A 25,634-nucleotide genomic window follows, 5' to 3' on the forward strand; every position below is an offset into this window, starting at 1 on the left:
CATGTGGGTGTAACTAGACTGTTGTAACATCGAAGCATACAACAGATACTGGTATTATGCCCAATTTTCCCCCCTTTTTTGTGGGATACTTAAAGAAAATGATCAAAGATACATCAACCAAAAAGCAAAACACAAAGCACCCATTAGCCAGTGGAAAGTTGGTCCTGCTTAAGTCCAGTTCCTTTTCCTCTCTACTCAGTGTATGGAGGGAGGAGTGGTATCAACTGAAATATGTGCTTTAAATTATTTTAACTAAACCACGACAATCTGATATAGCCAATTTAGTTATTAACTTATTTTTAATACGGTTACTTTTGCCATTTTTCGAAGATTTACATTTATTTTCTCTCCTTGATATAAATGAGTATTTGTAGGCAAAACCAAGCTTTCGGTTTGTGATCTTTCTGCCTCAGCCTCCCAAGTGCTCCGGTTAGGCGTGGCAAGCTGTTAGGATGCTTATGCTCACCCTGGGGGAAACTAAAGGCTACTCGGCCTTGACACTTTCATATTCTTGAAGAATACTCCGGCAAAGAGCTTTCTGCTTCCTGGAGCCCCCTCACGCTCCTCCAGACCCGAATAAGCTTGTAAAATAGACTGCTTCCCTAAACTTAGCTCCCCAGGATGTCATCCAAGGCAGAGTGTAGGTCATGGCCACGATCAATCCATCTAGAAACTGACTACCATCTAAATAAAGCGTCCTTGAAGTTATAACTGAATAGGTTAGGTTAGTGAGCACTCCCCCAGCCCCACCAAGCTCCCGTGATTGAAGCCTTATGAGCATATATAGGGCGAGAAGATAAAGGGTTCCCTCCGGGGAGGGTGAAGAGGGACCCAGAACTACAGGGTCAGAAGTGCGCCTATCTATCTGTCTAATTCACCCCACCTGAGTTAGAGAACTGTAGACATTTTAGACAGAAAACAGTCAGTGAAAATCTAAGCGTCTCTCGGAAGGCTCCCTGCAGGCATGAGTCAGTGAGGCCTGTCAGGTGCAGGCTCCTTGTGGCTCCAATCAAGAGAGGAAAAAGCCGCAGGAGCGCTGTCCCTCTTGGAACAGGGAGTGCAAGCTTAGCTTAGCGTGATTCAGAGCTCTCCCCTGCTGGGCCAAAGCTGGACACCTGACTTGATCCACGTTAGTCAAGGTGACATGTGGACACACATTTCCAGCAGTGGAGCTCACGGCTGGGAGCTAGATTTTTCAGTCCCATTGGGGAGGAAATGGCACCGACCTTCCGACACACAACCCCATTATGGTATTGTATAGTTTCTTCGACAAGAAATCCCACTTCTTGGAGGGAGGAAATGGAAGGGGAAATGACATAGCTATAGTATAGTCTCAAAAAAGTAAAACTTTCTTTTCTTTTTCTTTTTTTAAAGCTATGTGTCTTCTGTAGTCTTTAAAAAGAGCTACTGCTGGCATTGTTTGAGAACATTGAGATAGAATGCCTTTATTACTTGTATAGAATGCCTCTCGCACACAATGCTCTTTGAAATTCAAGAGCACTAAAGCTAACTTAAACAGTAAAATAAAAATAGGCTCTCTCTCTCTCTCTCTCTCTCTCTCTCTCTCTATATATATATATATATATATATATATATATATATTTCTTCTTTCTCTTTCTCAGTATTTTCAGAGCTGGTCATTTTCTCAAACACCAAGGTGTGACAAATGTCGCCGCACTTACCTGTCTGTCCTCTTTCTAGCTGTACCCAGAGCGATGCTGCTATTTATCAAGTCTCTGCAAGAAGCCGCGAGGGGATGATCTGCTGTTCGGCATCCATTGAGGTCCAGTGTCTGCAGGATGCACAAGTGTCTCCTGACCCAGGAGGTGGCAGGGATGTGGCAGGCAAACGTGAAACAGAGAGACATGAAGGAGATGACATAAAGCACACAGACGAGAAACGCAGCCTTTGTAAGGGAGAAGAAAGTGTGGGGGGTTGTATGTCAGCTGATTCCTCCCCCCCCAAATCCAACCACTCATGGTCACCCCAGATAGAGGCCATGTATAACTCTGGTGCTTCCAATTCTGAGAATCCTCTAGATGTTAAAGAGACAAGACAAAGGATAGAGCCATACAATTCAGATAACACACAAGAAAATTCCTTTCATTCAAATAACACTACTGGAAAACAAGATGTGTGTCAGCATAGGAGAGGGCATGCAACTGAGCCGGGGTTAATTGGTGATGACCTAGGTAGCAAAGGGGCTAATGAGGAGGGTGTCACCCCTAGTCATCAAAACCCCAAAGCACAGAAATACATCAGTTTTAGTCTCCCACTGCCGGAGGCCACCCTGTGTCCTTACCCAGGTGACAGCAACTCCATCACCGTGCAGCCCGGCCCACAGGTTTCCAGTGAAGACTCTGACAGTGACTATGAACTTTGCCCAGAGATAACCCTAACCTACACGGAGGAGTTTTCGGATGATGACCTGGAGTATCTGGAATGTTCCGATGTTATGACGGATTACTCTAATGCCGTTTGGCAATGTAGCCTGCTGGGGACTGACCGAGTTTTTTTATTAGAAAGCGATGACGAAGAGATGGCATTCAATGAGTGTGGTCTGGGTGGGCGTGAGCATTTCCTCAGTGAAATGGGTTGTGGGCCTCGGGTGTCGGGTGACATGGGGCCTACGAATGCCACCACTGGCTTGTGTCCTTATCACTCACAACCCCAGGAAGTGGGGGTCAGGAGCAGCGGAGCCTCCAGGCATAGTCCCTTACCCCTGCATGCAGGAATGACTCTTACTCTGGGACCTCACCAGGATGGAACGGCTGAGATGACTGAACCGGGGAGGGCTCCACTCCCTACTGCTTCCGAGGCTGTTGGACATGATTGTCCAGGAATTCGGGGAGAAACCAGAGACAACCCTGAAGCAGGAGAGGAATTCTCCAGTGACAGCCTGCAGACCATGGATAAGGCAGAGACAGAGGCAGGGGTGAGGCCTTCGTCTAGGGGGTTAGAAAAGTCAGAGGTGAAGCAGGGTTTGAAAAGCCTGGCTGGGGAAAGATTAGATGAAAAGCATCCGGGTAGCAGAAAGGCTGCCCCGAGACCCACCAGGGCGAGGCGGCCCGGAATGAAGGCAAATGCCAAGAAGCAGCTGCTGAAAGACAATGCTCCAAAAGACACGCTTAATCTGCTCCCCAAGGAACTGACTAGGCACCCCTTAACTGGGAACTATGGACAAGAGTCCACACACACCGAAGCAGGAGCTGCTGGCTGGAATTCCAACTTCCATGCAGAACTGTGTATTCCGCTTCCTACAGAGCAAGACACCCAAACCCCTCGGCCACCAGCAGACCCACTTCCGAAGGAAGGGGACACGAGCTTGGGGAGAGGAGGGGAGCTGTTTAATCAAATATTTGAAGAAAGCCGGATAGCAGACCAGACTGACCATCTTCAGGTAAGACCTGCTTCGTTTTGTTTATTTTGTTTTGTTTTGTTTTTAAACGGCGAGAGGAAATGTTTTGTGTGTGTGTGTATGTGTGTGTGTGTGTATGTTTGTCACTTCACACTCACAATTATTGTACTCTAATGTAAATCAAAATAAATATTCCAGTGCCGTTGGGGTAGTTGTGAATGGCGGCTGCTGTTTCGGCAGCTAGGAAGGAAATCTGGCTTTGACAGAAGGCCCAGATAAACCCTGAGCCGTCCTAATTATAGCAAAGGAGCGATAGGGTGAAGTGTACTAATGGGATTCTGGACAGCTGCGAAAGAAACCTGATATTTTGCCTACGGCATGTGTTTTACTAGGCAGTGCTCAGTCTTCCGAGTTTCTCAAGTACTTGTTCATGGTGTCGCCTTTAAAGGGAGGGGGATCCCATTCTTTCTGGTCATTTTTCAGGTACACTTCGGCTTTAGTCAGAACACATAATGCAAGTAGCAGGCTTTCGGTGGGACTGAAAAACTTACAGGATCCACTTGCCACGCTGGAGAAAGGAGGAAAAGCTGATCTTGCTGTGCTTGTGATGCAATGCTTTTGATTGGGCGTTTGCCTTATTTTTGCTTTCCTTAGACCATAAAGTATAAAAGAGGTCAAGAAAATGCCAAGAAGAAAGTGTATTGTCCCCTGATAATGATTTGGGTATGATTTTTAGTTCTGATTTGAAAGAGACAGAATTATAGGAATAATTAATGCATAGAGAATATTACGTTTCCTATTCTTGTATTTTTAATTATGTAGTTGTATAATAGGTTTTGGGCTGATGATATGCTATGGACAAGATTTGGCTTTTAGAAACAAATGTCTTTAGGAATATCTGTGTGTCCGTGTGTATGTTTGCATCCATGTACCTATTAATCTATCTATCATCTACATATCCATCTATCCTAATTATTACTATTATTACCATTTTAATACTTCTTATTATTCCCAAACTTGAAGAGACACTGCTATTTCTTACTGCCTAGGAATCTATATTAAAAATCTGGTATTATTATTATTTTATTTTTTTTCTGGTATTATTTTATAGAAGGTTAAACACTCCAAAGAAATAATCCCTAATGCAAAGTAGCTGAACTAGATGAGAAAAAAAAAAAAAAAAACCCAGGGCTCTGGATTCCTAAAGGTCCTGTCATAAAATAACCAAAGTACAAATGTCTAGACCTGAACTCCAGATGAACCAGTTGCTCTGTTCTGCTGGTGAAGCTGGCCAGATGGAGCCACCCTTTCTCCTTTCCGCAGGCAAACCAGCTTGGTCCATTGTGTTCCTTAAACATCCCACGGATCGGCTCCCACACCACGGCCACAGGTCTATCACATGACCGGTGCACGGAGGAACTTTGGCTAACTGATAGTCTGAAGTGCCAGTGTTAACTTTTTCGTCCCTTTCTAGTCCAGCTAAGCACCTTTCTACAGTCGGCTGTACAGTTAGAACGTGTTTCCTCAAAGAGGGCCTTTCCTCTTAACGGATGGAGGCAAGAGGAAGGTGGCAGTTGACCATGTGGGCTTTAGACTCAGCCCTGTGAGAAGCAGATTCTAGATCTGTTAACTGCGGCCAGGAGGGAAGGGACCCCTGCTTTCCTCAGTTTGTGCCCTAACCAGAATTGGAGATGTGCGCATCTGTGGCCAGCAAGCTGGTTTACTGAAAATGCAGCTAAATAAAATGGCCAGTCTTTGGGACCAAACCTGGACCCATCTGTCAGAGTTCGTTATGAATCCATGTCTGTCCCCCCTTGACTGATGTTGTGCAGTGTTACTAGGTGATTAATGAAGACCCTGAACTTCTCTGTTCGGAAAAGTGACAGAAAAGTGGAATGTTTGGGCCAGTGGCATTTCTTCTCTTTAGATTAAAGCCGGAGGATTTTTCCCTCTGGGTTTGGCATATGTAAAAATGCAGGTTCTTTTAGCCCTGTGAAAAGTTTCTATTTAATTATGGGAGATATCTATATTTCTTACACTCTATAAATCATGGCCAACAGATAGCAAGTGGCTAATTATAATTGCAAATTTGACATAGAAATAAGGGAGTCACTGGGAATTCTATAAAACCTTGTATAATATATGATCCAGGGAAAAATGACTTTTTCCATAACTAAGTTCAAATGTATTTTAAATATTTATTCTCTGACTCCTGAGGTTTGGGCACCTAAGGATTTTTGAATGCTTTAAAATCCTGCCTTCAGATTCATATTTATAAGTTTTTCCATCCTCAAGTCTAGTCTTACCCACTTACCTTGAGCTGTCTCTTTGTAGGAAGTGACTGGCAGCTTATCTTTTAGCATTTTGTCTTCATCTGAACATCACCAGGTTTAGCATTCTGAGGAAAATTCCATGCCTCTAATTGCCTGTGTTATTCTGCAAGGGCCTCCTGCAGAATATCTCCTGTCTGACTCACGAGTCTCCAGGTGTCTTTACTTTCTGTCGTCCCGTCTCTTTCACAAAGCCAAGCCATCTTGTTAGGCATTGTCTTGAAATAGTTACTGACCCAGGCTAGGGTTGGAAAGCCCCCAGTTTCTCTACATTTATGGAAGATTCCAAAGCGCCTTCCAGTTTGGGAGTGGAAAACAGAGAAGGGTACCCCAGGCTAACTTGAATCCTCATCAAGGATCACACCGCCAACTCTTCATCTTGGTTTTGAGCTCATGTTCTTGATCCCAGGCCTGAAACTCTGCCCATCTTAAGTTTCTTTTCCCAGCCACGCTGGAGTAAGCTCACCCACGCCTTGAGTTCACAAGGCCTGTGTCTGCTTCACTTCACCCCAGAGAGCTTCGTGTGTCTTTTTGCAATTCCGAGACTACAAATGGACACAGTACGGGTGTGCAGTCTCGGGTCCTGGGAAGATCTGGCTGACGAGGAATTAGCACTAATCAGAGAAAGCGAGCCAACTCTATGGTGGAGCAGAATTTGTTTGGTGTGTGTCGTATCAAGTGCTAGAGTCATGGCTGCCACATCATAGGCGCCCAGTCATTGAGAGAATACATAACCCCACAGTAGGAGGTTAACTATCTGGTTAGGCAGGATTCCAGCGATTATTGATTATGTCACAGTCTTTACTGTCCTGAGCACAGTCTGTCATTATCTCCACATGTGAGATGCTGCTGGCCACCTCCCATAGACAAGATGCCCATCCATTTGCTCTTCTAGTCCTGGGAATGGTTTGGTTTATTCTAAAGCCTAGCTATATAAACTGTGGGTCGTGACCCCGTAGTAAATGTGGGGGTCACAAAAAGCTTAGCAATGGCAAAAGGTTTCTGACCATGCAACACCCCAAAGTTAATTCCAAATCAAGCACATTAGTTACATTATATACATTAATATAATTACATGTGTAATATGTGCACAATATAATTACATTCTATACATTAATACACCCTGATTCAGGGGTGTTTCTGACTGTAGTGGCCCATGTTACACTGTGGGATGTCACTGCAGCCCTGGTTTCGAACACACGTGTGCAATTTGTGTTTGGCGTACCATCATACCACACAGCACCAACCCATGTGGCTGAAGTACCTCAGCTCAGATGAAGGTTACTGTAGCTCAAGAATTTCAGTGTTCTTATTGTATATATAAAAATTTCTGCTCTTACAGAAGTAAGAATAAATATGGAAACCAAGACCTTTTATATTTCCCTACTCTAAGTTTTCAGCATCAACGTATCAAATTAGTATGTCGTTGGATTGTGTTGTGCTATATTATTTAGTCTTACTGACTTGAGTTTCGTTCAAAGAATCCATGGGGGACTGTGGAGATGGCCCAGCCAGGAAAGTACTTACTGTATAACCATGAGGACCAGAGTTTGACCTTCAGCACTTGTAGAGGCTGGGGTTCCTGGGAAGGTAGAGACAGAAAGGTCCTTGATGCTTGCTGGTCAACTAGTACAACTGAAGTGACAAGCTCTAGGTTCAATGAGAGACTTTCTCAAAAAAATTGTAATAACCTATAGGGCTGGAAAGATGGGTCAAGAGCATAGGTCCTCTTGCAGAGGAGCTGAGCTCAAGATGCATCACAGCTGCTGTGGATCCTGTGCCTTCTGCCTCTGCAGGAAACTGCCCTCATACACATACTCCACCCTCCTCACACATGAACACACACACACACAGAATTTAAAATAATTCTTAGAAACATTAAAGCAGAGAGTGACTGAGGAAGATACCTCACCGTATGAACACACATGCACATACAGATCCTTAAATAAATTTTAGCTTGGAGTTTAGGACAGAATATACAACTTTTTTTTTTCAGAAAGAGCCCTAAAAATAATTCTGCCACATTGTACTACATATTTATGCTACGCAGAGGTCTCATGATTGACAAGTATAAAAATCAAAATATCTATTAACTCTGAAAATCATTAAAGATACTTTCTACCTTGCGGAATCAAGTACTCAACCAAGATTTCATTCTTTAGGTAAAATTAAGCAGGCATAGCTATCTCGTTAGTATGCAAATTTACTTTTATCTTTAATAAGTGGTAACATTGCTTATGTGTCAAAGAATTGATGTGAAATATTATATTATCAGTAAATAGTATCCATAAATGCTTGATTTGTGTACTTGTTTCATGTACCTGTGTGTATACCCTGGGATCATATACAATCTCTTGGGCTGAAAGGAGTTTTGGGAGTGCAAAAGGCTTGAGCAGCCCAGTTCTGGAGCATCACACCTTGCGCCAGGATTCCCCTGTGCACACTAGTGGTTGGTGTGCAATTTTGACTTTTAGTGTCTTGGTGGACACATTCCTTGGAGAAGTGGGCCTCTAATTCCTGGTAGAAGGGGATTCATCCTGGAGGGGACGTGGCTACAGGTATCCCTCAAGCAGGGAAGAGGCCAATCTGTGTCCTATGGGGGGTGGGTGGTCTCATGCCAGGTGGAGGAGTTGTAATCCCTGGAGGTGGGGTTCCTCCACTAACACGTGGGGTGAGGTTTCCTGTCCTGGTGGGGCTACTGGATTGATGTTCCAGCAGTGCTAGCAGTGACTGCAACCACAGCAGCTGCTCCAACGCCTCTTCCCTGTGGAGTCAAGACTTAATGGGATGGACCTCCAGCTCCTCAGTAGGAGTCTGGGGAATAGGTACGCCATCTGGTACCCCTCTATCAACCCCCTTCCCAGCCTCCAGAACTGCTGCGATAACACCCAGGCAATATTGGTATTGTCAGGAGGTGGGCCCTCCATGGTCATGGGTACCAAGTTCTCTCCATGCTGCAACAATTGACCCAAGCCTAGTTCCCCTCTGTCCTGGCAGGAGGGTTAGCAGCTACAGAGGATCAAGCTGATATGCTTGTCAGGTGCTGGGGAAAATCTTGTGGGACACATCTCATCCTATAGTCAACATGCAGCACTATGCCCCTCTTTCCCACAGCCATCATTGCTGGTCCTAAATGCTTAGGGGGGGCGCTGTAAATAAAAGGGCAATATGGGTTCTCTTGGGAATAATGCAAGCTTGGCCGAAACTTCACAGACAATGGATAGGACCTGTTTGCCTAGAAATCTACAGCCTTGATGGTCCAATATTGCTGTAACCTTAAGCCTCTTGTGCCTCAACAAGAGCAATCGACTCAGTTCTACCTGGAAATCAACCACGGGAGCTTGCTGCTGCTGAGAACGCCGTGGGAAGAGGTGTCGCTCCTGGCTGCTCACGGAGGCTGTCCTCTCTTGCTTTCCCCATCGCTAACCACCCTTTTTTGTCATGCTTGGTATGGTTGCTCCCTACCTCTTATCTGCCTTTCTGCCATCTGTGGTTTCAGAAAGAGATCATTCATAAGAGTTAACTTGTAAGGCATTCGGAGCAGTGTAATAACATCTTGTGTTATCTAATTTGGCCCCAGGTAGCATATAAGCCACTCCTCTGTGCAGAGAACCACACTGCAGACGTATTCACCCTGTCAGTCCCTTAGGAGCAGTCTTGACTGCTGTGGTATCACAGCGCTTGTTCAGGTACCTCATCCAGTAATGGCCCTTGATGTATAGAAGAGTAATGCTGCACCTCGGAAAAGCCAAACAGGCCACTAAGTGCTTCCTTCAAGTAGGAAGGAGGAAGTTTCCAACTTAATAAGGAAAGGGAAGGAAACTGCATGCTGAGATACCTAAGACCTGCGGTAACAGCAGACGCCCTGCGCACAGGTGCAGGAAGAATAAGACATTTTGCTCATTGTGCTGTTGTGCCCCAGACTTCAGAGTCACAGCCTTGGTCTATGGTGTAACAGAAAAGGCCCTGAAGGGTAGGGTTGTGTGCCGTCCACAGTTGCAGACATCACCAGAGGTCCAAGAATGTGTCTCCCATGAGCAAAGGGGGTACTACCGAAAGAGTGTGGGCTTGAGCCTTGGATTTGTTCCCCGTCCTACTACTTTCTGACACTGAGGAAAATCATATTAAACCTTCTCGGCTTCTCACCTGGAAAGCAAACAGTGATAATGTCACTGCTAAAGTGTCATAAGGGGTCTGGAGAGATGGCTCAGCAGTTGACAGCACTTGCTGCCCTGCAGCGGAACAAGGTTGTATTCCCAGGACTCATATCAGGTGGCTCACAACCTCTTAGCTCTGGGAATCCAATGCCCTTTTCTGGCCTCTTCAGGCTCCAGGTACTATATATATATATATATATATATATATATATATATATATATATACTCAGACATATAAAATAATACAAATAAAGAATTTTTAAGAAAGTATTTGCAAAGCACAAGTTTGAGACCAGCTTGGTCTACATAGCAAGTTCCAGGCCAACCAAGGTTTCAGGTTTGACACCATGTCTCAAACAAACAAACAACAACAAAAATGTCTGAAGGATTCAAGATTACATGTAAAGTGCCGAACACATTTAATAACTAATGATATTACCACTTTTGTTTTATGATTTTTTTTCCTCTTTTGCTTTTGTTATTAGATTTTGGCAAGCTAAGGATTGAATCTCATGGTTTGCATGTCTTAAACAAGTACTCTATCCCCATTCAGAATTCATGCCTTACTAAAGACTTTTTTTTTTTTGAGATAACTGTATATTCACATAAAAAATGACTCAGAATAGCTCCATCAAAGAGATCTCCTGTGTCTCCTTGAACTGTTCACTAGACCCATACCCCTCCTGGCCTCTCCTTCTCTATCCCAGGTGACTGCTAATCTGCCCTTCAACCCTAAAATCCAATAGAAACTGAATTAGAAAGTATGTAACCTCTGGGGAATTTCCCCCCTTAGCACAATTCCCAGTTATTCATGCAGGTTGTAAGTACTGGAAGTTCAAGCCTTTTCTTGCTAAGCAGTCTTATGTGAGGCTTGTACATTCTGGAGTTTGTTTAATTTCTTACGGACTAAAGAACATTTGAGTCAATTTCTGTTTTGTTGTCATGGATAAAACATTTGTTGTTAAGTTCTTACTTCTCTGAGTCCAGAGCCGAGTGCCCTGGTTTCATTCCTGCTGCTGTATAAAATACCTCAAAAAAAAAAAAAAAAAAAAAGGCAATTTAAGGGAGAAAGGATTTGTTCCGTTCACATTTTCATTTCCCAGGGAAGTCAGACTTGGAGCAGCTAGTCACATCACACCCACAGGCAAGAGCAAATGAGCACGCGCAGCTCGCTGGCCTGCTTCTACTCTTCTCCATTTCTCCACTATACAGTTCAGCGCCCCATGCCTAAGTAATGGTGCTGCCCACGGTGGGCTGGGCTGGGAGGATGGAAAGGTCCAAGCCAGCTTGGGTTGGCTACAGAGTAAAGTCAAGGATGGCCTGATTATATCAAAACCCTATCTCAGAAAGTTCCAACAAAGTCTCCAAACCAAAACCAAAACAAAATGGTGATAGAGCATCGATTCTCAACCTGTGGGTCATGACCCCTTGGGGGGGGGGTGTCAAATGACCCTTTCACAGGGGTTGCCTAAGACCAGCGGAAAACACAGATATTTACATTACAATTCATAACAGTAGCCTATTACAGTTATGAAGTAATAATGAAAGTAATCTATGGTTGGAGGTCAGCACAACATGAAGAACTGTATTAAAGGGTCGCAGCATTAGGAAGGTTGGGAACCACTGTGACAGAGGCAGAGGGACAAAGACCTTGAAGTCTACATAGCACAATTCCTACGAAGTATTGGGTTTCTGTCCCCCAAAGTTGCCAGTTGCCTTCTTCACCTACTGGTCCCCAGTTGTATTCTAATGTGGCAGTTTGTCTTCTGGGCTAAGTAGATTTAGAATCCTGGAAGTATGACTGAAACTTGGGATTCACCCGCGTCCCGCGCATGTGCTTGGGAGGTGGTACAAGAACGTGCATATCGGAGTTTCGAACCTGTGGTGACTGACCTGTCACAGGCAGGGTGCGTCGGAAGTCTCCGGCAAATAATTCCGAGGGCTAGCAGGGCAGGAGAAATGAAAGCAGCCCCCCCAAACCTTCATGCAAGACAGGTTTCACAACAGCAGTTAAACAGTGGCTGCAGAGGACCAGCTCCCGGGTGACAATGGCAGGAAGGGCAGAGGCTACCCTGGCTCATCTTTCTCAGCGCGTGTCAGTTGAGCCTCCTGTCAGCACCATCCCAAGGCAGGGAGGGACTCAAACATTTGTTTTGTTTTAAATCACAAAACCAGCTACACCACGTCTTCCAAACACCATTAGCTGTCCTGGATGGGCAAGATCCTGTTCAGGCTCCCTGTGGTCACTGTTCTCAGCGTCAACAACCAAATGAAATTAGTATTTGCTGCCTCAATCTTTGTGTGGTCTGTGGGTTATCTGGTTCTAAGTTCAAGTTTTCCAAGCCCCATGGTTATCCTGGTGAATCAGATTTGCTTTTATTTTATTTATTTACTTTTTAAATTTAAGAATAATCTTTTTTTTCTTTTTCTTTTCTTTTCTTGCTTTCTTTTTTGTTGGTGTGTTGTTTTGTTTTGTTTTGTTTTGAGACAAGGTTTCTCTGTATCTTTGGAACCTGTCCTGGAACTCACTCTGTAGACCAGGCTGGCCTCAAACTCACAGAGATCCACCTGCCTCTGCCTCCTGAGTGCTGGGATTAAAGGTGTGCGCCACCTCTGCCTTATTTTTCATTTTGCATACCAATCCCAGTTCCCCTTCCCTCCCCTCCTCCTGCTCCCCACACCACATCCACTCCTCAGAGAGGGTAAGCCTTCGCAGGGGGAGTCAACAAAGTCTAGCACATCAAGTTGAGGCAGGACCAAGGCTCTCCCCCCTGTATCTAGGCTGTACAAGGAACCCCCCTCCATAGGAAATGGGCTCCAAAAAGCCAGTTCAGATTTGCCTTTAAACTCCATCCTCTCAGACGTTCCTGTGAGCACCAAGGTTCCAGAAGCCCTGATGGGCAGAGTGCAACATCTTTCCTAGACTAGAAAGCTCTTAAGCAGCCTGGGATGAAGGGCAGTGGTAGAATGCTTGCCCAACATGCTGGAGGCCCTGGTTTCCACCCCCAGGATGGTGATAAAAGTGAATAAGTGAATGAATGAATGAATGAATGAATAAGCAAATATCTGAAGGCGTTTTCCTCAGTTCCCTTTGAATCTCCTGAGATTTGCCTCCTGTGTTCTGTCTACCACCAGAGGTCCAGAGACCTCAGGACAGCAGTGAGGCTCTGACATTGAGAGTTTTTACAGCTCTCAGCTGATTCTTTAACCTCCATGGTGCAGGAGCTTCAGAACCCTGTGTGGTGACTTTTGAAGTAGTACCTTGGAGATTCTGATGTCAGTGTGGCTATCCCTGTGGCGGGGCTTGGGCATGGTGCCCTTATAGAAGCTCAGCTAGCTTAAGACACAGCCTGGAAAGAGAGTCTTGAGGCACACATGGAATGAGATGCAGACCCCGGGGGCTTCAACTTGAACCCTGCTGAGCAGAGGTATGGAGACCTGAAGGATAGTTATACTCACCTCAAGGCTTCCCAAAATTTTAACTATGGAACAAAGCATTAGATGATTTAGTATTACTTTTCTAATTGTAGTCGTGGGATTGTTCACCTAAGTATGAACAGCCTATGGTCCATGAGACACATGCATCGTGGGATAGCTATAAATGGGGCCCCAAACAAAACTGTAAGCTAACTTAAAATGTTATGAGATTTTTTTTGTGTCTTTGTGATTTTTTTTTTAAGTTCAATTCTGCAGTTCTTGAGTATGAGCATTGTAGATAACAATGTTGGATCTCAATGTCAAAAGGTTAGATAAGTCTGGGGCTAAAATGTTTTTGCTTTCCTGGGCTCTACCTCACATCTGGCAAAATTTCACACTTGACATACGAGAACAGGGAAGTAAATTCCTTGTGGGTCATTTGGAAAATAGATCATTCTAAAATCCGAGATAACTGGTTGGCTATCTGTGATAGCATAATGATAGGATGATGTGGACTGCAAATGCTCACCACCTTCTAGGCGGAGCAGACAGAAGTCAGGAGCAGATCTCGGAGCCCGCTTACTGCACACATACTCTTAGATACTAGGCCAGCTGCCTACAATCTAGACCCTGGAACAAATTTCTCGACAGGGTCCAGCTATCATAGCTAAAGCTGGCAAAAGGCATCTCTACTTTCTGCTTGAGGTTCTATTCTGTAATTTATTCCAGCTACTCCCATTTATTGCAGCTACTCCCTCTGCCTCGCAAAGCATTGCACAGGAACCAACTGACATCATGCTACTGTTGACATAGCTCAGAGCTGGTATTCCCCCACACCAGTTCATTACAGAAACATTCCAAAACTCTGAAAAAGGGACCTCTCCGGGGACCTAAGGAGAGTAAACTTCAAGGTTGCTCTGAGTCTATGGGGCCATTTTGAAAAGTGAAGGCCTGGGTCATTTATACGGAGACACAGGCATCTGAGTCCCACACCAAATCTGCCTTTTTAGTAAATTCCCAGAGTGACTCTTGAGGGTAGTTCAGTTTGGAAGCCGTGCGTTTCACTAGGCAAGTCCAGAGAGACTACTGCAATCTGGGTTATTTCTGTAAAAATTCGCCCAGTGTGGAAACAATGGGAAGACTGGGGCTCGCAAAGCTTAATCCTCCACCCTCTGAGGAACAAGAGCCCTTCCTCCCTCATGACCACAACTTTTCTCCCCTTCCTAGCTTTAAGCGAGGCCTGTGCTTCACCTGTCCGTGCAACTGAAATAAACAGACCCTGGTTTACTGTAACTAATCCAGAACAGGTGTGTCATTTGCAGCTGAGTTTTATTTTGAGGAGTACAGCAACAGGGATTTGGATGACAGCAGGAGAGCTAGCAAGAGGAGGGTCATTGGACTTTCAGGGTCCCTTTAACTCACCCCTCACCAATACTTGTGGTTGGATGGTACGAGGAAGGTCATTGGGCTTTCAGGGTCCCTGTAACCCATCCTGCACTACTGCCTTTGGCTGGAGCTAGAAGCCAGAATCAGGTTTTATTGGCTTGTTTGGGTGTTCCTCTGACTGAAGATGAGCTTGCATCTCTGAAACAAGATGGGGAAAAGGACATTGAAGTAACCAATCACAGACTGAAATAAGTGATAAAGCTGTGGTCATCAAGGCAGTGCAGCCACCAAAACATAAGTAGATGAGTCAATATTAATAAAGGGTCAAATACTGCATTGAAAATGGGTTTACAATAACACAGCCTTTCAGATTTTAGGGAATATTAACACATGCAATGCTGACAAATAGTCATGAAGGAAAATATTGATGCCTCCCAATGGCCCTCAGGGAGTTTCTAATGGGTCTCTTGGTTAAACAATAAAAAATCTTAGAAACTATTGGTTTTTTTTTTCTTTTTAGTTTTTCTGTGTAACAGTCCTGGTTGTCCTGGGACTAGATCTGTAAATCACACACGTAGAGACAGAGAGAGACAGACAGACAGACACACAGAGAGAGAGACACAGAGAGACACACAGAGAGACATAGAGAGATAAATATACTTTTTAAAAATCTCAAAGGATGATAGCATCAAGTTGAGATTATGGGGATGTGGCTATATTTGCTAACAGGTGCATAGTTTGGTAGTTTTGTTTTGATTTTTTTAAGGGTAAGAGAACTGTTGGCCATGATGGGGCAGTTTCACTTCCCAGTATCTACTCTTACGCAAGCCTTTACGCTCACCCGCAGACTCTGTAACATATGGGTGCTATGAAATTCGTCATGTGTGTCGGAACTTTTGATCCTGTGACGCGATGACGTCATGTACAAAGTTCATGATCAAAAACTGTGATTTAGTTGCAAAACAAAGAATTGATCACAAAAAGTCTTATACTGTTTCAAGCATGCTTATGATTTAGTGTCTGGCCCCATTTGTCACTGTCTTCAGCTTCATGCAGTCACATGTGTGGGCCACAGGTTGACAATACCTGAAAGGCCATGTTGAGAGAAATGTCTAGACAGACTACATAGCCTGCTCAAACAATGGCCACATCACAATTTAACAAGGCTTATTACAAAGTAGTACATACCACACGGTCCAGTTTGTGTCCCGAAGCCAGCCTGTCATAGTCTATGTTATATCAAATGACAGCAAATGCTGGGGGGAGGGGAGAGGCAAGAAACCCCTAGACGCTTCTGGTAGAAATATAAACTGCTATAGTCACTCGGGAAATCAATGTGGTTCTTTTAAAAAACCAAAACCAGAACTCCACGTGGTCTAGCTATATCATTCCTGGATATAAACCCAAAGACCCTTGCCTGTATGTGTGTATTGCCAAACTCTTCACACTAGCTAAGAAACGGAGCTGGCCTGGATGTTCATCAAAAGCTGCTTGGGAAAAGAAAGTGTGTATATACGTGATGGAATTCCTGTCTATGTAAAGTGAGATCGTGATATCTGTAGGAAAATGGATGGGACTGGAAGTCATTAAGCAAGATAAGCCGGACTCAGAGACAAATTAGTACTTTTTCCCGGGCAGAGTCTAGATTTATATTAATGTGTATTTATATGTGTGTGTATATAAATGTGTGTGTGTTTGGGTATTTAGGACGTCAAACTAGAAAGTAGGGCGTGAGAGTAGAGGGTGAGATTGTATGGGGGAAGGGGAAGAGGGTAACAAAATTCACACAAAACGAAAGCAGACGGGACTGGAACAAGTAACAACCCAGCAAGAGATTTCACTGGAGAGCCAAGTGAAAGCACAGGCAGGTGAAGCTGCTTCGCTGCAGCAGGCTCTCAGAACTTCACTCAAGGCCGCTGGTTTGCAATTTGGGGCATGCTTTCATGGGTCCAGGCGGAGGAGAGGATGTTACTGAGGGGTGAGGCATGGGTGACTTCCTGTTTTGAGTGAGTCTTGGGCTACATAAGCCTTTGTTTACTGTGCATGTTTTCCACACAATGCATCTGGTTTTTATCATGCGCACACCTGATCGTGTTTAGGCGTAAGATGGCTCAGTCAGAGAGTTTGCCTTACTGTATATATACACACACCCTGAAAACCAGATCAGATCGGATCAGTCCAGTTTCCCTAGTTTCAGGCTATGTTTCTGTGTTTGGTCCCCAAAGAGGAGTTACTGAGGGATGGTTAGGAGAGGTGGTCCATGTTTTTGGAGCTAGTGCATAGATCTCAGTGTAGATGGGAGTGCCAAAATGCTAACCTGCTTGGTCTGCCTCAAGGACACACACCAAAGTGACAGATGCAATTAACTCTTGGAAGGAGGTGAGAACCCATAGATAGGAATTATTAATAGTGTTTTAATATATTAAGGAAATTGTTAATTTATTACTGGTATAATCAAAGACTGATTATCTTTTAAAACTCCACTGTTTTGAGATAGTATCACCCTACGTAGCTCCGCTGGTCTGGACTTTACTAATTAGACCAGGCTGGCCTTGAACTCACCGGGACCCTCTTGATTCAGCCTCCCAAGTACCAGGATTAAAGGGTCGAGTTGCTCTGCTGCATCCAGCTTTTCTTTTCTTCCTTCTTTTTTTTAAGAAGAAACAAGACTTGGAGATGGCCATGCTCACTGTTGGGTCTGGTGAGCAAGTGTAGCTGGTCAGTTTACCCTTTCTTCACTCCGGAGTGGAGGGACTCAGTGTAAATAGCTCTAACTTCCAAAGCACCGACTCCCAAGGAATTCCTGATTTTGTTGGCAGAATGGGCCTCAAATGAACTGAAAGGAAGAGCGAGCCTTTCCAACCATGAAAAGGAAGCAAAGGAGAAATCAATGATGTAAAAGCTTTGCACAAACCCTAACCACAAGCTGTATTTGTAAACAAAGAAAGCCAAGCATGGAGTGAGTGTATTACAAGTTACTGGGTGTGATCCTACCACTTCAGAGGTAGAGGCAGGTGGATCAGGAGCTGACAGTCATTCTCAGCTACTTAGTCCAAGGCCAGCTAGAACTACATGAGACCATTTCTAAAAACCCAAAAAGGCAAAATAAAACCACCGCAAACTTAGGGGAAAACTTAAGGAAAGTCTTATGTGAAAAAATGATATTAGAAAATATGAATAGCTTAATCAAAAGTGGACAGAAAGGTGGCTGGAGAGATGGCTCAGCAGTTAAAAGAACAGTTGCTGCTCTTTTAGAGGACTCATGTTTGGTCCCCAGCACTCACACGGTGGCTCACATCTGTAACTCAGGCTCCAGGAGATCCAATGCTCTCTTCTGTCCCCCAAAAGCACTGCATACAGGTAGTGCATATACAAAACACACATAAAATACCCCTCCCCAATTTTAAATGGACAAAGGGCTCAAGCAGTTCATTAAAAGGTATGTAAATGTGCCACAAATTTGCCAATCCCCTTCCCCTCCAGCTCCCGGCCGCCTGGCTAAGCTTATGCCCCGAAATAACAGCACACAAATTGTATTCTTTTAAATACTGCTTGGCCCATTAGTTCTAGCCTCTTATTGGCTAACTCTCACAACTTGCATAACCCATTTCTAATAATCTGTGTAGCACCATGATTATTACCGGAAAGATTCTAACCTGCATCCATCTTGGAGAGGAGAGCTATGGTGTGTGCCTCACTTGGCTTCTTTCTCCCAGCATTCTGTTTGGTCTACTCCGCCTATCTAAATTCTGCCCTATCAGGCCAAGCAGTTTCTTTATTAACCAATGAAAGTATGACCCTCCTCCATCACCCTCCCTTCATTTTCTCCCTTCTTCCCTATCTCAGTCTTCAGAGACTGTTCTGGAAGTTATAGTAGCTCATGCTGACAAGCCTGTGGGCAAACAGGTTTTCTCCTACCCTGCAGGTGGGTGTGCAGATTGGTATGCCCTTTCTAGCTGCAAAGAGGCAATTTTTTTTTATCAATATCAATCCACACTCATCAGCACATTTGAAAATCTAGAAAATTCTTAACCAAGGAGGGGTAGGAATCATTAGATAATATCTTCGTCCCTCATTCTCAGGTAACGATTCCAAGAAAGGCGTTCTCTTGCCCTCCAAGGTAGGACGCTCACTCGTGCACTGTTTCTCAGCAGTGTTTGGTTTGGTTTGGCTTGGTTTTCCTGTCTCCTAGTTCTGCTGTCCCATGTTTTCTGGGGTCAACTCCCAAACAAACTACATTTAATTTTACACATCAGGATCTGCTTTTCCTGGGGCAGGATCCTAAAAGACAACTTCCTAAAGTCTCTCTTGAGGACTTCCTAAAAATCTCCCATACCCTAAAGGACTATGGGCATCTCCCTGTCTTTGCGATGGGATTTCATGTAGTATAGGATTGCCTCAGACTCACTATGTAACTGAGGATGGCCCTGAATTCCTGATTCTCTTGCTTCCACTTCCCGAGTTCTACAATTACAGGCATGTACTACTGCCCCAGTCACATGGTGCTAGGGACGGAACCCACAGACCCATGCATCTTGAGTGAGTAGCCCATCAACTGAGCTACATCCCACGAGGGCATTCCCTTCAAAGGGCTGACTTTGAAGGATGCTGGCCTACTCATGGATGCCTCATGTTCAGCGTTCCTTGTTTCATAACCATTTTGAGATTCTAATCTCCCATATGACCATGCAGCTGTGATTTATGACTCCTCCCTGTTGATTTTATTGACTTTAGAGCCTTTGCAGTAAATCCTACCCCATGGGATTGGCAGCATCCTGGTTAATGCCCCAGCTAGATTGGAAATTCCTTGTGGGTAAGAGCGAAGCTTTATTGGGCACAACCAGTACCTGTCAGTGAGAAGATATAAGGAAATATTATGTGAAGTGGCAAAAATTCCAGAAACTTTGTAAATAACCACCACCCAAAATTAAGGATCAGAGTCATAATAATTTATTTTAAACTAGAAAGAGGTATAAATATTGGAACAGTAGTTTACAAACCACTTAATGATTGTGGAACCACTGAGAATTAGGACCTGGAAAGTCATCAGTATGTAAATTCCTCAAAACTCAGATTCTATTGCAGTGAAGAGACACTATGACCAAGGCCACGCTTATCCAAGAGAGCATTTAATTGGGTGCTCGCTTACAGTTTCAGAGGCTTAGTTCATTATCATCATGGCAGGGAGCATGGCAGCTGGTAGGCAGGTGTGGCGCTGGAGAAGTAGTGGAGAGGTCTTGATCCATAGGCACACACACACAACATACACACACACATCCCACACACACCACATACACACACACACACACCACACCCCCCCACACACACCACACACACACACACCACACACACACAGACCCACCCTCAGTGACAACCAATTCTTTCAATAAGGCCACACCTCCTAACCCACCTTCAGTAATACTCACTTCCCACCCCATCCTTTCAAGCAGCTCCACTCCCTGGTGACTAAGCATTCAAATATATAAGCCCACAGGAGTCATTAGCATTCAAACAACCACAGAGTAAATTCTCCAACTCTAGAAAAACAAAACCTCTCTGTTCCATTTCCATATGAAATGAAAGCTGCAGATCGCCTGGGCCCATTTAACCCTGTGCTAGCAGACTAGCGCCCTTAAAAGCCTCTCTCTCCAGTCCTCACAGGCTGTGAACCTGCCACCATACTACACAGAGGAATGGGGTTGAGGTTGCTGAGCTTGAGACTAGATTGTCTTGAACTCTTTGATTCTATGTAATCGCTAGGGTCTTTATAGATGAAGAAGGAAAATAAGAGAGGAGTCAGTGAGAAATTTGGAGATGCTGTTTCACTAATTCTGAAGGTAAGGAAGGTACCGTGTGCCAGTGGTTGCCAGCTCTCCCTGGAGGTTGGAAAAACAAAGTTTCTTCTAGAAAGAACATAGCCTTGCTGATACCTGGATTTTAGTTCACGCAGGATGGATTTCTGACTTCTAGGATTCAAGATAATGAACTGATGTACTTCTTTTTTCTTTATCTTTGTGATAGGTTCTCAGGTAGGTATATCCCAGGCTGACCTTGAACTCTTGATTCTCCTACTTCTGGCTCCTAAGTGCTGGGATTATAGGTAGGTACCAACATGCCCGTGAGTTTTTAACTCTTCCAGAATTGGGGAATTCACTCCGCCTGAGTTTTGAGGAATTTGCATACTGACTTTTCAGGTACTTTAAATTCAAGTACATTGGAACCGCTAACTGTGGTAACTTTTTAGAGCAGCCATCAGAAGCTAGTACAGACAGAACAGGTGATCTGAGAACAAAGTTGTCCCAGGCAAGGCATGACATCTCTCTTTGGGTTCTACTTCAGGCATTATAAGTCCTGTTGTTTTGGACTTGGAAAATCTGTCATGGAAAAGAAAACACGTCTACCTTGGAGGGGGCTAACTTGATTTTTGGGACTTCAGGTCATGGCCAACATCTCCACAACCAATAGCTCCAAGATGGGTGATAGTTCCCAGGGAATTACTTAGACGATCCTCATAGACCCAGAGCCACCATTCCCAGGAACAGCGGGACAGGTTAGCTTTGTGGAAGGCCATGTCCAAACTCTGATTCCTGGGAAGCAGAAAAATGGGTGGGGATGGTGAAACCTGGTGATTGGGGCAGGTGACTTCTGGGTAGCTCCTCATGACCGACACTGTGGGTAGGAACGCTCACTGGGCAGCTAACCTGTACACCGTAAGGTATTAGGCAGTGTCCCTTGAGAGTGGTAACCCTCCATCTCCTACCCGAGACACGACTGTCAAAGCTGTCTGCCCACAGTTGTCTGCCACATGCCTCCCAGAGGTAAAGGAGAGAAAAGTCACCTTGAGTTGCTGACCTCTGGCTCAATTCCGTCACCCTCCTCGGGGACAAATAGCAATGAAAAGAGATGCTTCTGGTTTCAATTTTTAAATCAGGTCTGTCCAGTTAAAATGGATGCCGGCCACACATATGTAATCTTTGATAAGGACATTAACAACTTATAACTGTGAACATCGTGCGATCCCAGAACATCCTCATTATTCTCCAAAGGATACAAACTCCTAATAGGTATGGGTTAGAATTAGAGGTTAGGCCCTGTCCATGGCAAAACTCTATGTCCTGTCGCTGCAGATTTTCTTATCAGGGACATTTCATATAAAATAGAACCATACTTTGTGTAGCTTTGTGAGCGTGGTTTCTTTCACTTGGTGCAGTATTTCCAAGGGTCACCCATGTGAAAATATCGACTGTATTTCTTTTTCTAGCCTGATAACGGAGTCCATGGATTGGATGTGTCTCATCAGGAGCTGGGCATTTGAATCCCCTCCACTTAGTGGCTAATTCTGCATAAGCATTCACACTCTAGTTTTAGGGTAGACACGTTTTCAGTCCTTTTGGGCAAATATCTTTGATTTGAACCGTTGGGTAACTCTACATAGCATTTGAGAAACTATTATACTTATTTTTAAATGAGCCATACCCTTTTTTATATTCCCATTGAGAATTTAATTGAGAATAGTGCAAATGCAATTTTATATATTTCAAAGGCATTTTTTAAATGACAAAGACCCAGTGAAATAAACTTTAATAATATTTTTGAACTCAATATAATCATATCATTTTAAAATGTAATCTTTGTAAAAAGTGTTAATGAGGTATTTTGCATATTTCTGAGTCTTCAGAATGTGGCATTTATTTTATACTTGTACCCTGCCTTAATTGGACGCTAGCTATATACAGTTGGAAACACTTGATCTGTATCTAGCATTCACGCAACTACCAGTTGAAAGTATAAATTTGTATATCCAAAATGTTACAAATCTACTTCAAATTTTTCCAAGCAGAATCACATATACTTTATTTTCTTAGAGTAGCTTTAGTTTAAAGTAAAACTGAGTAGAAAGTTTGAAACTTCCCCGCAGCTCTTGCTCTCTCCCCACCTCCACCCTAGGCCAGGCTCTCCTGTCCCGCTGGCCAGTGAAGCCATAGGACACATCAGTCATCCAGGGGTCACAGTTCTGCTTGGGGCTCACTCTTGACCTCGTTTATCCTATGGGTTTAGCAAGTGTGGAGGTACCACGTAGCCACCATTATGATTTGTGCCTCGGTTCCAAAGGAAAGGAAGGATTCCTATATGCTGTGTGCTCCTCGCCATGGCCTGCTGGTTCTGTGCACGTGTCGAGCAGCAGCACTTGTCACCGAGGTGTCTTTGGTCACTTATCCCTCTGCTCTTGCAGCCCTTATTTGTAGCCACCAGCATGGGCTAAGGTGGCCCTTGCTGCCAAGGCTTAGGCGTTCCAGATGGCATCCTGGCAGCCCTGTAGCTTGTTGGACAGGCTCCTCTGTGTCTCTTATATCATTTGAAAAAAACAACATGCCACCCTGCCCTGGGGCTGTCTATCAGGTTACCAGCAAGCTACAGGACAAAGGAGGACACATTCCCCTCTACTTTGAGGGCACAGGTTATTGGCCTTGGAATGTCAGATGTGGAAGAGAAGGAGAGAAAAAGGGTTTAGGGTTGGGGATAACTTTTTATTCTTTTTTTTTTACATGCCAAGTGATAAAAAGTGTTTTGTTGTTGTTTCGTTTTTAATTTTGTTTGTTTGTTTGTTGAGGCAGGGTTTCCCTATGATCTCTGGCTGTCCTGAAACTCACTCTGTACACCAGACTCAGAGATCCACCTCCCTTGTCTCAGAGGCTACGATGAAAGGCCTGCCCCGCCCCCCCAGCTCTGTTTTGCAGAGGTGAAGGACAGCTACACCGTGGCCCTTCCTCCCTCCCTCCCTCACCAGGTGCAGGGATCTGCAGTTTCTGGGCATCACGCAGGAGACTGCCTTTTCTCTCCAGGGGCAAGTCATCATGCAGCTTCTGCCTCAGCAGGTCTGGGGAGGCCTGGGGTGTGATTCTAACAAGCTCCCAGGGATTTCCAGTGACTGGGCTTTGAGTAACAAGGGCTTAGGGCTTTCCCCAGAAAGTATTTAGCCTGTCCTTCCTCCCCCAGCCCCCAGTTTCCAGTTGCCCAATCACTAATCAGAGTTGAAATATGTGCTGGGGACTCTGCTAAGCCCTCTGTTGGGGTTAGCTCGCTTCATTATCTCAACTGCCCCATGAGATAAACCCTATTCTTATCCAGGCTCTGTGAACCGACTCCTTCCTAGTCTCCCACTGACTTAAATAGCATCCCCAATTCCATTTGAGGTCTGACACCCTTGAGTCTCTCTGGAGTTAAAACTCATCAATGAATTTGGTCCTCTTTCGAGAAGGCGACAATTTGGGTGGCGGGAGTAGGAGGGCACATATTGCCACTTTGTATCCTTTCTTTCTGTATCACACGGTAAGGTGCTCATGCTGGGGAGGGGGGCAGGCGTGCTGCGCTATTTGCTTTTGCATTGCTGTGATGGTATCCCCACGGAAACCATGTCAGGGAGGAGAGGTTTATTTTGGTTTTTTTGTTGAATAAGATTTCAGTGGATTATGATAGAGAAGGTAAGGAGAAACCCAGGGGTGATTCATGGACCAGGAAGCAGAAAAGGGCCAGAATCAGGGGATGGGCTAAGCTTTCAAAGGCCTGTTCCTAGTGATCTGTTTCCACCAGCCAGGACACATCTTATAAAAGACCCACAGGGTCCCAAAATATTGCCATCTGCTGAAAAACACTTTAAAAATACGAGCCTGTTAGGGACATTTCAGCTTCACAGCCCTAATTACTCATTTGAGTAAATTTGACTAGTTTCAAAAAAGTAGTGGCAAAACGAACAAAAAAACAAAAACAAACAAACAAAAAACAAAAACACAAAACCAAGCCTACAATCCTCATAGTTAGAACCATAAATCCAATGACTGGATCCATTCCCAAGGCAAGCACTCAGGGCGGGGTGATGAAAGAGGTCGTGGTGCTGGCCACGTACATCACATGTTTGGGAATGTGCTAAACAACATCAGTCTACAATTCCCCATCAGGTGACAAATGTCACAAGTGACACTGCTTCCTGGTTGGAGAGGAGTTTCAGAGAGTAGGAGGCCTCTATAGTAACATTTAAATAAGTGGGTAACGTTGGTAAAGAGCCTCATTTGAGGCCAAGTGTGACAACTTCTTCCTCTGGGATAGCTTGCCATGGGTCCAGATTGAACACTGCTCATCTTTTGTATTGCATATTAATAAAGAACAGAAAAACCAGACAGGACAAGAAATGTTTGCATGTGATCTAAAGAATGGGAAGAAACCCAGTCAGCTGCTAAACAAGAGACACTCGGCTCTGTCCAAATGCTTTTGGCCACCACCACACAGCACCCAAAGAAGCCACTATCCCCAAAGCTCCCCTTACCTCACACATGTACACAACAGCTGTATGGTCCTACCTTGCTCCTCTAGGTACAGTCAAATAATTAACAAAGGCAATTCAGGCAGCTTTACAGCAAACCACACAGAAGTCACTGGAAAACACTGAGTGAAACTTAGGTATAAGTGGGTTGAAGGACCGTTCGAGCCACACACTCTCTGTAGATTCCAAAGAAAGTCACCTGAGTATATTATTGATCCTCATACCCACAGACTATGACAAGATGCATAAGCACTGTCCATGAGCTGTGGGTATGCTGGGGTCACTGATGGGGGGGTGACCTTTATCCTGGCCCATGTGTCTGCAGGACTTCTGGCTCCTGCTCTTTCAATGCTGCTCCAAAATGCTCCATATTTCAAGGCACCACACAGCTGTGTCCTCAAAGGGCCTTTACTGTGTCACCCAGCAAGCTCTGGGAAGCTGGAAGCTAAGGCATCTCATCTTTATCTTCTTCTGAGTTGTCAGGTCAGTGATTTCTCTATTCCTCCTTCCTCCTGGGACAGTGATTTCTCTCTTCTTTCAAGTCTCTGGACAAAATGTTCCTTCTTTTTTTAACCCTCCCTTATCCAACAGAGACTTCTTGGCTACTCAATAGTGTTAGAACTGGTTGTATTGCTAGGGGTGCAATAGTAAGCAAGGCCAAGTCCAAC

The 25,634-nt window shown here is 44.5% G+C and overlaps 1 protein-coding gene across 1 annotated transcript in view; it reads left to right on the forward strand.

Annotated features, from left to right (window-relative positions):
• The window catches only part of Alpk2 (alpha kinase 2), a 112,982-nt gene that overhangs the window by 33,624 nt on the left and 53,724 nt on the right, over window positions 1-25,634 (forward strand). The window contains exon 4 of the mRNA XM_057788769.1: window positions 1,702-3,400. Within this exon, the coding sequence (XP_057644752.1) occupies window positions 1,702-3,400 (1,699 nt within the window). The remainder of the gene's footprint in view (window positions 1-1,701; window positions 3,401-25,634) is intronic.

Source organism: Chionomys nivalis, chromosome 14 (assembly GCF_950005125.1).
Source record: "Chionomys nivalis chromosome 14, mChiNiv1.1, whole genome shotgun sequence".
Taxonomy (NCBI): domain Eukaryota; kingdom Metazoa; phylum Chordata; class Mammalia; order Rodentia; family Cricetidae; genus Chionomys; species Chionomys nivalis.